At 39.4% G+C, this 12,183-nt stretch overlaps 1 protein-coding gene across 23 annotated transcripts in view; it reads left to right on the forward strand.

Moving 5' to 3' along the window:
• The first annotated feature begins 440 nt into the window (after positions 1-440).
• The window catches only part of C2CD5 (C2 calcium dependent domain containing 5), a 97,170-nt gene continuing 85,427 nt past the window's right edge, over positions 441-12,183 (forward strand). For 6 of the 23 annotated variants that reach the window (XM_053555580.1, XM_053555582.1, XM_053555584.1 and 3 more), the window contains exons 1-3: positions 448-2,435; positions 2,612-2,730; positions 10,390-10,476. In XM_053555580.1, the coding sequence (XP_053411555.1) occupies positions 2,641-2,730; positions 10,390-10,476 (177 nt within the window). In that variant the 5' untranslated portion in view covers positions 448-2,435; positions 2,612-2,640. Of the gene's footprint in view, positions 2,436-2,611; positions 2,731-10,389; positions 10,477-12,183 lie in introns of all 23 variants that reach the window. The other 17 variants (XM_053555575.1, XM_053555590.1, XM_053555570.1 and 14 more) reach the window with 7 other exon arrangements.

The following is a 12,183-nucleotide window of genomic DNA, read 5'->3' on the forward strand; positions in this document are numbered from 1 at the left end:
TACTGTAACCTGTAAAGAGCATGGGTTCTTGGAATCACATTGCCTAAATTTAAATCCTGACTCCAACATTATCAGCTCTGTGATCTTAGGTAATCACCACAGCTTTGCAAAGCCACAGTTTCCTTATCCATAATATGAAAGCTGATAATTTCTATCTCGTAAGATTTTAGGGAGGCTTAAAAGCTGGAAAGCACAGAATTCAGTAGATGGTACACAGCAAGCAGTATGTCAACTCTTGTTGTTACTGTAGAATTTAAAATGCAAAAAGAAGGAGGGGGCAGGATAAGGTACTTAGGATTCAGATGATGTTTTCAGGAAATTCAGCACTCTTCCCAGCATTAATTAAAACAAACTAGTACAATTATTAGGAAACAGTTAAACTAAAATTAAGCTTAATTCTACTAAAAACAGCCTTCAGGAAGCATCTTAATTATAATCTCCTTTTGACGAAGCCTAGGGCAACAGGTATGTACAAGTACCTTACAGTCTACTAATTAGGAAGCTGAGCGCTAACCTCTAATTGTGCAATTTGCAAATATTTTCTACATTACAACATCTTGTAATACACTGCATTATCTTTTATTAAGATTAATGGTAAACTTCATTTTTTTAAACTAGTTTTTCTTTTTACATTTCTGAATTTAAAAAACGAAACTGGTAATGCGCTAATACTTTAATTTCTTTCTTTCTTTTTTGAGACAGTCTATGTTGCCCTTCGTAGAGTGCTGTGGCGTCACAGCTCTCAGCAACCTCAAACTCTTGGGCTTAAGCAATTCTCTTGCCTCAGCCTCCCAAGTAGCTGGGACTACAGGTGCCGGCCACTTCGCCCAGCTATATTTTGTTGCAGTTGTCATCGTTGTTTAGCCGCCGGGCCGGTTTCAAACCCACCAGACTCATTGTATGTGGCTGGCGCCATAACCACTGTGCTACCGATGCCGAGCTGTAATACTTGAATTTCATTAGAAAAAGCTATTTCAGTCCTACCACCAATACAAAAAAAAAAAAACACTTATCACATATTGTAGCCAATCTTCAGAATTTGGCAAGGGCATTTTAAGGGAAAGGTCAGGCTCCAGAAAAGGCTGCAGGTGGAAATTTGCATGGGAACTATGGCCTCTATCTTTTTGACATAGTTTGGATAATGGTTTCTCTAGTTCAAAAAGCCAGCAATTTATCTTTTTAGATTTTTATTTTGAGGAAGTCATTTCCTTGTTCTTTTGGTTATGGTTTCCTTTACTCTTACATCTGTGAACCATATTCCTTCTATAAAAGGAATTTTTGCCCTGCAAAGGTAATTCTACATCACTTTGCTTGGAGTAAGCTACCCTGTTGATACCACACTGGCATCTTCACTTGGAAATTTTTCATTCCTGCCGATTCCAGGGTTACAATCTTTCCACCCGCACTGTGAACGCTGATTTTGGCATTTGGTATGGGTACACCACGTATTGTTAATGCTGGCTTTTAAATTCGGTTTGGAGTGCTTTGTGTTACGTCCTTTGTTTAATTTCCCTAATCCTTTTCAGATAGTCTGATCTTATAGATAATGCCTCCTTTTAGCACATTTACCCATATATATCTGGGTCAATTCTTAAAAATGTTTAATGCTCTTCGGATTCATTTCTTGAGGTTTATTAAACTTTCCTACGGTCGGAGACCCTGAACTACCTCTGCCAGCAAGGTAGGTCTTATCTTTAAGCCTGTAGTTGCTTAATAAGCACAATGAGACAGTTTAAAAGTTCAAGGGCCAGTGACTTTGGATTTCAAAAAATGCACAGATCAAAAGATTCACTAAATAACACTTAATCCATTATCCGAGATGTCCCTCATACTTCTCACACTATTTCGTAGAAAACAAAAACCATCACACGCACCTGTACCCTTCCGGGTAGAAACCAGGCAAATTGGTTTTGAGTCAATATCGGCTCATTAAAGGCCGACTGAAAACATCCCCACGTCTGCTGCTTCTGTCACAACCCTTCCAACACGCGGCGCTCGCGGCTCGGGAGGCCCCAGCGGAGTCGCTGCCCTGAGGGGAGAGCGCGTTTGCCAGCTGGGCTGCAGCACCGCACCCACCCCCTGCCCCCTAGGTGGATGATGCAGGACTCGACCCACTTCCCTGTCCACCAGCTTCCTCCAAGTTAGTCCCGCCGGCTTCAACCAGTTTCGGGGAATTTACTTTCTCCCCTGCTAAGTGGGCAGAGCGCCGAGTGATCGATGCTTCCTCCACGCCCCGAGAGCCGCCATTTTGGGGGGAGGAGAAACACTAGCTGGGTGGCCGAGGCTCCACGGGATGCCGCCTGGGTTTGGCTTCTCTTTCCAGCACGGTGAGGCCAGAGTAGAAGAATCCATCTGGGCTTTTCCTCCGGCCGCTTCTCCGGAATGAGGTCTCGGCGCCCGCGCGGGACGACCCTCCTTCTCCTGGTAGACTCACAGTGAGTGGCGCCCCGCGCCGCGGCATCCCGGCGTCCGCGCTCGCCGCCGCCCCCGCGCGTCCTCGGCTGTCAGTTACCCCGCGCGCCCCCGCCGGCGCGCGCCGCCCTCCGCGCGCCTGCGCCCCATCCCCGCCGGGCCCCGCGCTGGGCGCAGACTCGTTTGTTTGTTTCTGCAGGAGCTTAACCAGAGGCCGAAGCCGAGACGATGCCTGGGAAGCTGAAGGTGAAAATCGTGGCCGGGCGCCATTTGCCTGTGATGGACCGTGCTAGTGACCTGACTGATGCCTTCGTGGAGGTTGGTGCAAGGTCCTGCCCCTCAAAACACAGGGAGCGCCAAGCCCTGTGAAGGATCTACCACCTCGCCCCCAGCCCCTCGCGCACATTTCCCTTTCCACTGTCCTCCCTGCCTGCCGTGCTCGGCCAGCTCTCCCAAGAGGGGTGACCGCTGAGACCTCTGCCTATGTGTTGGGCGCACGGCTGCCCGGCGTCCGCGGGGAGCTTCTTGCTGTTCTGCATGCCAGGGTGACCCTGATGTCAGGACTCATTAACGGGCCACCTGCGGGTCAGGAGAGCCCAGGGCGTGGCCGCGCAGCCACGGAAACGCACACCTGCACACAAACACACCCAGGGGGTGATTCCTCAACCCCGAGTGGTGGACATCGTGTTTAAGAACGTACGCACAATCCTTTCTGGGCAGTGGAGCCCTACCATTGGAGGAGATTCTCCCTTAAGCCTAATACTGTTTGAATCATCAGTGTAAGTTCTAAAACACAACTGTAACACTTTCTGCTCTTGTATAGACTGGTAGGTCTGATGAGCTGTTTTGGGTAATTTAGTGCCTTGAGGTAGAAAGTCAATTAAGTGCCATTGGTTTAAATTGCAGAATTGCTAATGACTACTTTAAAAGTCATGCAAATTAGCACAGGCCTAGGGCCCGGAAAGGGAAAGTAATAACACAGAACCTGAAAGAAGCCAAATAAAAATTGTGATGAGCCAGAGCATTAGAGCAATAATCACTTGAGCTATTAATGCTTAGAGATGATAAATGGTAATGTACAACTTGATTTCTACTCAAAAAATATTCTTGATGTTCCCTAAAGGTTCTCTAACTTAATAATTGCAGTTCTTCCTGTCCCCCCAACACCGCCCCTCATACTGTCATCATGATTCTTTAATCCCAAATTTCATTTTCATTTGAGAAAAATCCAAGTGCTCTTGTGCCAGATGTTAGGTAATGGGGATACACAGATAACCAAAGGTTAGTTTATACTTTCAGGTCTATTAAATCATTTCTTTATAGGATGACTGGAAGGGTAATATTATTGATGGACTGGACAGATGAGAAGTGAGGCAGGGATCTCACTTAAGGTGGTAAAATTATTTAAGCAATATATGGGAATGGATTAAAAGAGAAAGTTTCAGGGAGGCACCTGTGGCTCAAAGGAGTAGGGCGCCGGCCCTATATGCCGGAGGTGGTGGGTTCAAACCCAGCCCTGGCCAAAAACTGCAAAAAAAAAAAAAAAAAAAAAAGAAAGTTTCAGAGATGTTTCTTGAGTATTTAAAATAATTAGGTTTTGATAACTAAGTGGATTTCGCTGGAGAGGAAGGGGAGCATTCAAGAATGACTCATTCTTTTAACAAATTGCTATTTGCAGGGCTCTGTGCTCTAGTCACTGATCTAACCAATGTATATAGATGGTGAAAATGACAGGGTTCCCACTTTTATGGAGCTTATATGTTAGTGGGAGAGACAGGCATTTAAAAAGTAAGAAATGATTAAATATGTGATTACAAATAGTGATGAGTGCCCTGAAAGAAAGCAATAGAAAGTGACTAATAGGGAACATCTTTAGGTTGAGTAATCAGGTGAGGCCTCTGAGAAAGTGTCAGTCAAGCACAAGACCTGCTGTTCGAGAAAAGAGGCAGCTGCTGAGGGAGTGAGTGTATCTGTGTAGGGGCAAGGGTGAGCAGAGAGAGGCTGAAGAGCTTGGCAGCAGAGGGAAGACCCTGAGGAGACATGGTGTATTTTAGGAAGGAGAATGTACTCGGCAGCATGTATGTAGTGAGTGAAGGAGAGGGTAGTGTAAGATGAAGGTGGAGAGATAGTCAGCCAATTGGGCAGGGCCCCTTACAGGCCACGATTAGGAGTTTGAATTTTACTCCAAGTTCAGTGGGAAGCAGTTCAGATGAGCACTTCCGTTATGTGGAGAATGGATTAAAGGGGACAGGGAGGAAACAGGCTGGTTAGGAAGTTTTATTATTGTTCAAATAACAAGTGATAAGGGCTAAGATGATGGTTTTGGTGGCGGAGAGAAGTGGATGAATTGCAGATATATTTTGAAGGTAGACTCTAGAGAGGATTTGTTGGTAGACTAGATTTGGGGACCTGGAAAAGGAGACTAAAAGATGACTCCAAGCTTTCTGGAGTCATCAAGTAATTTTCTGAGAATCTAAGTGGATGGTAGAAATTGAATGAGGAGAATTGATTTCCCCTGGAGCTTGTTAGCGATATCTGTAGGACCTTTAATTGGAGTTGTCAAGAATGCAATTGGATTTGTGACTTTGGAATTCAAAAGAGAGGTCTGAGTTAAAGATGAGCTCATGCAGGCCCTGATTTCTCACCTCTGTGAGACCTAGCACCCCCTGTATACAGGCATTTTGAAATCTACCTTTTTCTATCCTGGCATGATGTTCTTTAGCTAATATAACCTATCTATACTCAACCAATAGAACAAATCAACATAGTGGTTAAAATACCTGAAGTAAAGGTATTTTTTGTTATTATTTCAATATGGAAGTACTTGTTCGTGACCACAGCGTAAAACGTGAGGTAACAGATTGAGTTGATGATGAGTATTTTTGAGTCTCTGTATGTATCAGATACTGTACTAGGATGAAGATACAGCAGTGAATAAAACAAAAATTTCTTCAGTCCTGGAACTTAAATTTTAGTGGGAAAAGAGAGTTCAAAAAAGAAGACAATTTAGTAAAAGTATACTAGATAGTAAGAAGTGCCTCCTGTGGAGAAAATAAAGCTGGGACACAGCACGGTGCCTGACCCCTATGTAAAATCATGTGAATGAATAAGACTGCTCCTCACATATAGTGAGAAAGTTGTGTAGTTTTGGTGTCTCAGATCTTCATTGCCATTGGTTATCAGATTTCCCCAAATAGTCAACCCATAGGAAAAAGCTTACCTCTGGATTTACTTGATGGTTATAGTTCTTAACAATTAATGCATATTGAAATCCCATCATGATACTTTTATCTGTAAAACTGAGTTAGGGTCTAGGTAAATTTCTTGCCCACATGACTATTTGGTGGGACATTTTAAAGTCTTAACATGGGAGTACAAATCTTCATTGTTGGGGACTCTGTTATTGTAGGATACCTAGCAACTCTGGCCCTTCATCACCTAAATGCTACATATTAATGTTACTTATAAATAATGCCACTATTTCCCCCCGAAACACTGGTAGAATTTTTTAAAGCTTTTTGGGAATTGGTCCTATCCCTTTTGCAGACCTCTGACTTAAGGGGGGAAAGAGAGAGAGGAGGAGGATAGATTCTTGAAAAAACTTGACAGCAAGGGGGGAAAGAGAGAGAGGAGGAGGATAGATTCTTGAAAAAACTTGACAGCAAGGGGGGAAAGAGAGAGAGGAGGAGGATAGATTCTTGAAAAAACTTGACAGCAAGAGGTCTGTTAGAGGAAGAGGAAGTCTGCCGGAGGGAAACTGAGATGGTGAGCCAGGAGATGGGAGAAAAATGGAGAAAGTAATGTCTTGGAAGGCAAGAGGGGGAAGTTTCTGAAGGAAAGAAGCCCTCAACTATCAAATAGCACGGAGAGAGGTCAAGTATAAGGACAGAGAAGTCACTGATTAAATACTAATGGGTATTTTACTAATCCTGACAAGAGGCATAGTGAGGAGGGAAGCCTGTAATTAAAGAGAGTTAAAGTAGGCAGAAATGAGGAAGTAGAAACAGCAGAAGCAACTGCTTCAAGAAATATGGCTATGAAGGGGAAAAAAAAAATTGTGCGGTATTTGAGAAGTATATAGCTTTTAGCACTTAAATAAATTAGAAGATCCTAGAACATACTTGTGTAGTAATAGGAATGGTCTGTTAGAAATAGGAAAATTAAATCAGGAAAAGGATAATGAAAGACAATTCAATATAGGTATAAATTGGTGTAGACTAGTATTATAAGCTCATAGGAGAGAGAGAGAATGAAGCTTATGCTAGTCATGAGAAATCTTTTGGCTGGGCTTGGAGAATGGTAAAATTTCCATCGGCAGAGAGAAAAAGAGGTGCTTTCAAGGCGAATAGGATAAACTTTGTAAAAGCAAAAGGCAGGATAAACCACATGTAATTGAAGGGAGGGTTCTTGTTGAATAGAAGTGGGAATTAAATCTAGCTAGGTAAGGAGGATACAGATTACTGAGCAACTTGAAAATTAGAAGTCTGTATAGCTGATGCTCTTAACCAATTTCCATTAGCTGGCTTGCCGCAGTCCCCAGTGCTCTGTATTCCTCCCATAACGCATATTCTCAAATACCCCTATGACCTGGACTACTCTGGTGTGCCTGGAGTCTCCCATTAGTTGGCTGATACACTTTACTAAGAGGCATTTATTTTTATTTCAAATCTGCATATGTCAGCCATATTTGTTACTCTAATCTATGTAAACCTTATAGTATAAGTTGATGAAATGAGTGGGAAAAGGAGGTTAATAATGCTATGTAAAGACTTACAGAAAGAGTCATTAAAAATTGCTCTTGAATTAGATGGAGAAAAGATTGTAAAAAATATAAGATTCTTTGTTCATATTTTTTTATAAGTGATTTTAAGTACTGTCACTACATCAAACCGAAAACACAGATGATACTTCATGAATGTGGTTTATGTAAAAAGGATACAGTACTCTTTGTCAACAGTGGACCCTTACTGAAAGACAAAGTCTTAAACTTACCTTAAAAGAGAAAGGAATTTTTTTTGTTTTATCTTAGAATGTTTATGGTTTACATTTTTTTTTTTTTAATCATTTTTTGTTTTAGTCAAGCTATTCTATTAACTGACCTAAACTCTGGTCCCAGTTGCACTGGTTGAGAGAATTTTTACTGCATATGATGTGAGGAATTTAAGGAGGCAGGGAAGAGCAAGTCATGCTTAAAAGATTATTTTTGCAAGAATCTCTAGGATGAATAGTATGGGGTTCTGTATAAAGGAAGTATTAATGAAACTATATCTCAGTATTAATGTGTGTGTTACAAACTGGCTGAATTACGTTGTCACTTTGTGTTTTTCCAGGAGTCATTGAAGGAATAGGGAGAAGAAAAGAAATGAGTATTTAATGGGTATTTTCTAGGCGCCAGCCATTTTGCTGGGTAGCTTTATATGTATTATTTCAGGTAATGCCTTCCACAGTCCTGCTTTTCAGAGGAGGAAACATTTAAGTAAGTTGAATAACTTTCTCCGAGTAATTTAGCAAATGAATGGGGAAAGAGAAGGCATTGCTTTGCTGGAGGAATCTTCATTAAAATCACTGATGTTCTTTAACAGAGTTGTAAGGCATTAATTGAATTACTGAGTAATAAAACTTACTTTAAACAATACCAAATGAACTGTGATTCTCCTTTACTAGATGGGAAACCATTACAATGTTGCCAAAATACACTCTAGCCTTTTTTCTTTTTCTAAAATACTGTTTTTTTGTTTGTTTAGTGAGGTTTGGGGGCTATCCAATCTTTACTATAGCTAGAATGGACAGCTGACCCCCAAAAGGGCACAGTATAGCACAGCTGCTATAGTGTGACAAAAATGAAGAGGGTTCTGAACTTACAACTGAAAAATGATGTGTTGCTTTGGCAATTGAGCCAAAACCTTTAAATCTATTTGCCTTTTGAATGGTTTTTGAATTGTTTTATAAATCCCAACATTTTACTTCAAATAGAGCGGTTTTAGATAAACAGTTCAGTGTTTTACTTTAATATGAAAATGTAATGAGAATTAAATTAATAATTTATTAAATTATTCTGAACAAGAATCTCTCTTCCGTTTCTTTTCTGTCATTCAGTTTCATTTAACATTGTGGTTTAGAACAAAACACAAGTAATACACGAATACTTTCATTTTAAAAGATTGGAATACTCAGGAGTATAACTTGAAAGCCTTGCTTCTTTGTTACACTGTCCTGTATTCCCTACACTCTATTAATCCCTTCTTCAGAGATAATTGCTGTTAGTTCTTTGGTTTTTATTCATCTACTCTCCCTCTCCTCCTTAAAAAAAAAAAAGAAAAAAACAAACTTATGTGCATTTTATTTTTACAAACAAATAGAATCATAGTTTATATAATCTGCTACTTTTTCAGTTATTGTGTGATTGATATCTTCCCATAATAGTACATATGATTACTTCATTCTTTAGTAGGGTTGCATCTGATTTATTCACTTACTTTCCCGTTGAATGACTATTTAGGTTTTTACATCATTTTGGGAGGAAGGCTTCTGTGGGTTAAATTCCTGGAAGTGGATCTGAATTCTAGGACTTGAATCAAAATAAAGTTATTGCCACTTGAATTTTATTTTAATTTTTAATTTTTTACTTTTTTATATAGAATTTGTACATATATTTCTCTTCATTTGCATATTTTACTCACGATTTTTTTTTTTTTAAGTAGAGACGGTCTCTTTCTCTGTTGCCCCAGGCTGCAAAGCATTGGTTGGATTATAGCTCATTATGGTCTTGAATTTCTAGGCTCAAACAGTCCTCCTGCCTCAGCCTGCTGGGACTACAGGCATGTACCAACATGGCCTGCTAATGTTTATTTACTTATTTTTTTCTAGAGAAAGGGGGCTTGCCTAGGCTGGTCTCCAACTCCTGGCCTCAAGTGATCCTCATGTCTTGGCCTCTTAAAGTGCTGGGATTACAGGTGTAAACCCTTGTGCCCAGTCAAATTTTTGATATTTTTGAATTTTAAAACAATACATTAAAAAATAGATAAAACATATGTATGGTTCAAAATTCAAAAGCTACAAAATGAGTCAGCCTCCTTTCACTGCCCTTCTTTAACCAACCTCTTTTATATATTCTTCTAGAAATAATCTGTGACTATTTAGCCACATACCTATTAGATCTGTTCCAACTTTTTTTCATTTTTCTCCTCCCCAAGGAATGCCATATACACTGTTCTGCAGTAGAAAGGTGTCTCTTGGATATTGCTCTTCATCAGTGCATGAGAGTCGCTTCAATCTTCTGTTAGCGTTGCTTTGTGTTATTTTATCACGGTTAATTTAACTAGTTTGAAAGTGATGAATGGGTCATTTTGATATATATCTTTTGCTTATATAATGCTGCTTATGTATGTCATTGCAAACTTCCGTGTGATAAATTCTAAATAATAGAATTTCTGGCTTAAAAAGGTATGGGGATTTAGAATTTTGATATGTTATCAAATTGCTTTCCATAAAGATTATTCTAGCGTACACTCCCACCTACAGTGTCTCACCAATACTATTTTCAAACCTTTTGATACTTGCCAAACTGATAAATAAAAATAAAAATGTTTTAGTTTGCATTTCTGTTGTATGAAGCTGATCGTCTTTTGATATGGTTAAAGATACTATATTTTTGTTTCTGTGACATACTTGTTCACATCCTTTACCCATTTTTCTATTGGGCTGTTGATCTTTTTCTTACTACTTTAGGAGCTTTTTAGAAATTGTGGAAATTAGCTTTTCATGAGCTGATCAAGCAGAACAGTGATTAGTCCCTTATTTCAGGTATATTCTACAAACTTACCTGGACCCCTAATACTTTTACCCTTGTCTCTGAAGGTGACAAGTCTTTTCTCCCCCTCCATGGTTAATCCTTCTCCCATTGATTGGCCAACATTAAAGTTTACTTTAATTCACATTTTTCATATTTATATTTGAATAATTTCTTATCTGTTGTAGGTAAAATTTGGTAATACTACCTTTAAAACAGATGTGTACCTCAAGTCGCTCAACCCTCAGTGGAACTCGGAATGGTTTAAATTTGAGGTAAGTCTTTAAATGTCAGCATTATTGATTGTATTTTTTTGAGGCAACCCTTTTTTTTTGCTCAAGAATAATAGGAGTATGTTTTATTTCAGTTATAGTAGTTTTTCTACACCATAAAATACTTCCTTTCTGCTTAATCAGGAATACTGAGTTTTTAAAATACTGAGTTTTTCTTACAGTAAAGAAAATATAATATTTGATAATACAGGTAAAAAAATAGACATCTTTAAATGTATTACATTATTATTGTAGTTTTTTCTGGATTTTTGCATATAACAAAAATTATGTAAGGACAGTGTTTTGATTTAAAAAATTTAAAAAATATTATAAGATGTATATCATAAATATTGCCATTTTAATCATTTCTAAGTGTACAGTTCAGAGGCATTAATTATATTCACAGTATTTTGTGACCATGATGAATTCCGAAACTTTCTTTACGCTTAACAGCCATATACCCACTAACCAGTACCTTCCCGTTCCTTCCTCGCTCCAGATGCTGGTAGACTTTAGCCCACTTTTTGTCTCTTTGAATTTGCTTATGCAGAGAATTCATATTCATGTTTTCAAGGAGGTCCATCCTTGTATCAGAATTTCATTCCTTTTTCTGGCTGAATAATTTTCCATTCTATGTATATTCTACATTTTACTTACTTTTAATACATTATTTTTCTTTTTAATGTTGAGTTGAAAAACTTTTTTATATATCCTGAATATTAACTCCTTCTCAGACATAGCATTTGGAAATATTTTCTCTCATTCAGTAGGTTGTCTTTTTACTTGAATATTTCTTTTGATGAACATAAGTTTTTAATTTTGTATTTTATTTTATTTTTTATTTTAGACAGAATCTCAAGCTGTCGCCCTGGGTAGATTGCCCTGGCATCACAGCTCACAGTAACCTCAAACTCTTGGGCTTAAGCGATTCTCTTGCCTCAGCCTCCCAAGTAGCTGGGAGTATAGGTGCCGGCCACAACACCAGCTATTTTTTGGTTGTAGTTGTCATTGTTGGCAGGCTGGGCGCCCTAGCTGCTTGAGCTACAGATGGCGAGCCAAGTTTTTAATTTTAATAAAATCCAATGTATTTGTTTTTATTTTGGTGACATATTAAAGGATTCATTGGAAAATATGAGGTCATGAAGATTTACTGCTATGTTCTTTTAAGAGTTTTATGGTTTTAGCTCTTGTATGTAGAGCATGATTTTTTTTGAGTTAATTTTCATAGTTGTGTGAGGTAATAGGCCAATTTCGTTCTTTTGTGTATTGAAATCCAGTTGTTTTAGCACTTCCCCCCCCCACCCCCCCATCGAATGGCAGTGTGTTGATGGGAGGTGGTTTTATCCAAACAGCTCATGGCTTAGGGATCTGAGGAGACTTCTTTTAGCGGGGGCTTCCCACTTCCTCCCTCAGGTCCCTTTTCCTTCCTCTCTTCTTACTTGTTCTTCCCAATCAGGCCCTGATGCTTCCTCCTTTGGGTGTTCTGCCCTCCCAGGCTCTCCCCGTATGCTGTCCTCAGGAAGTCTGTTTCGTGTTGTGCCCAGCCACCACTCTGCAGTTCCTGCCCTTTTTCTCTGCACATGTATTAATTGCTTATGATTTAGTCTGTCAGCATACCCAAATTTTCCAAAAGATCCCAGGCACTGTACTTGGCTTTGCAAACAAGAAGATGAAATATATAAAAAAAATACAGAAGGCTGAGATGGAAGG

This window comes from Nycticebus coucang, chromosome 12 (genome assembly GCF_027406575.1).
Source record: "Nycticebus coucang isolate mNycCou1 chromosome 12, mNycCou1.pri, whole genome shotgun sequence".
Classification (NCBI taxonomy): Eukaryota; Metazoa; Chordata; class Mammalia; order Primates; family Lorisidae; genus Nycticebus; species Nycticebus coucang.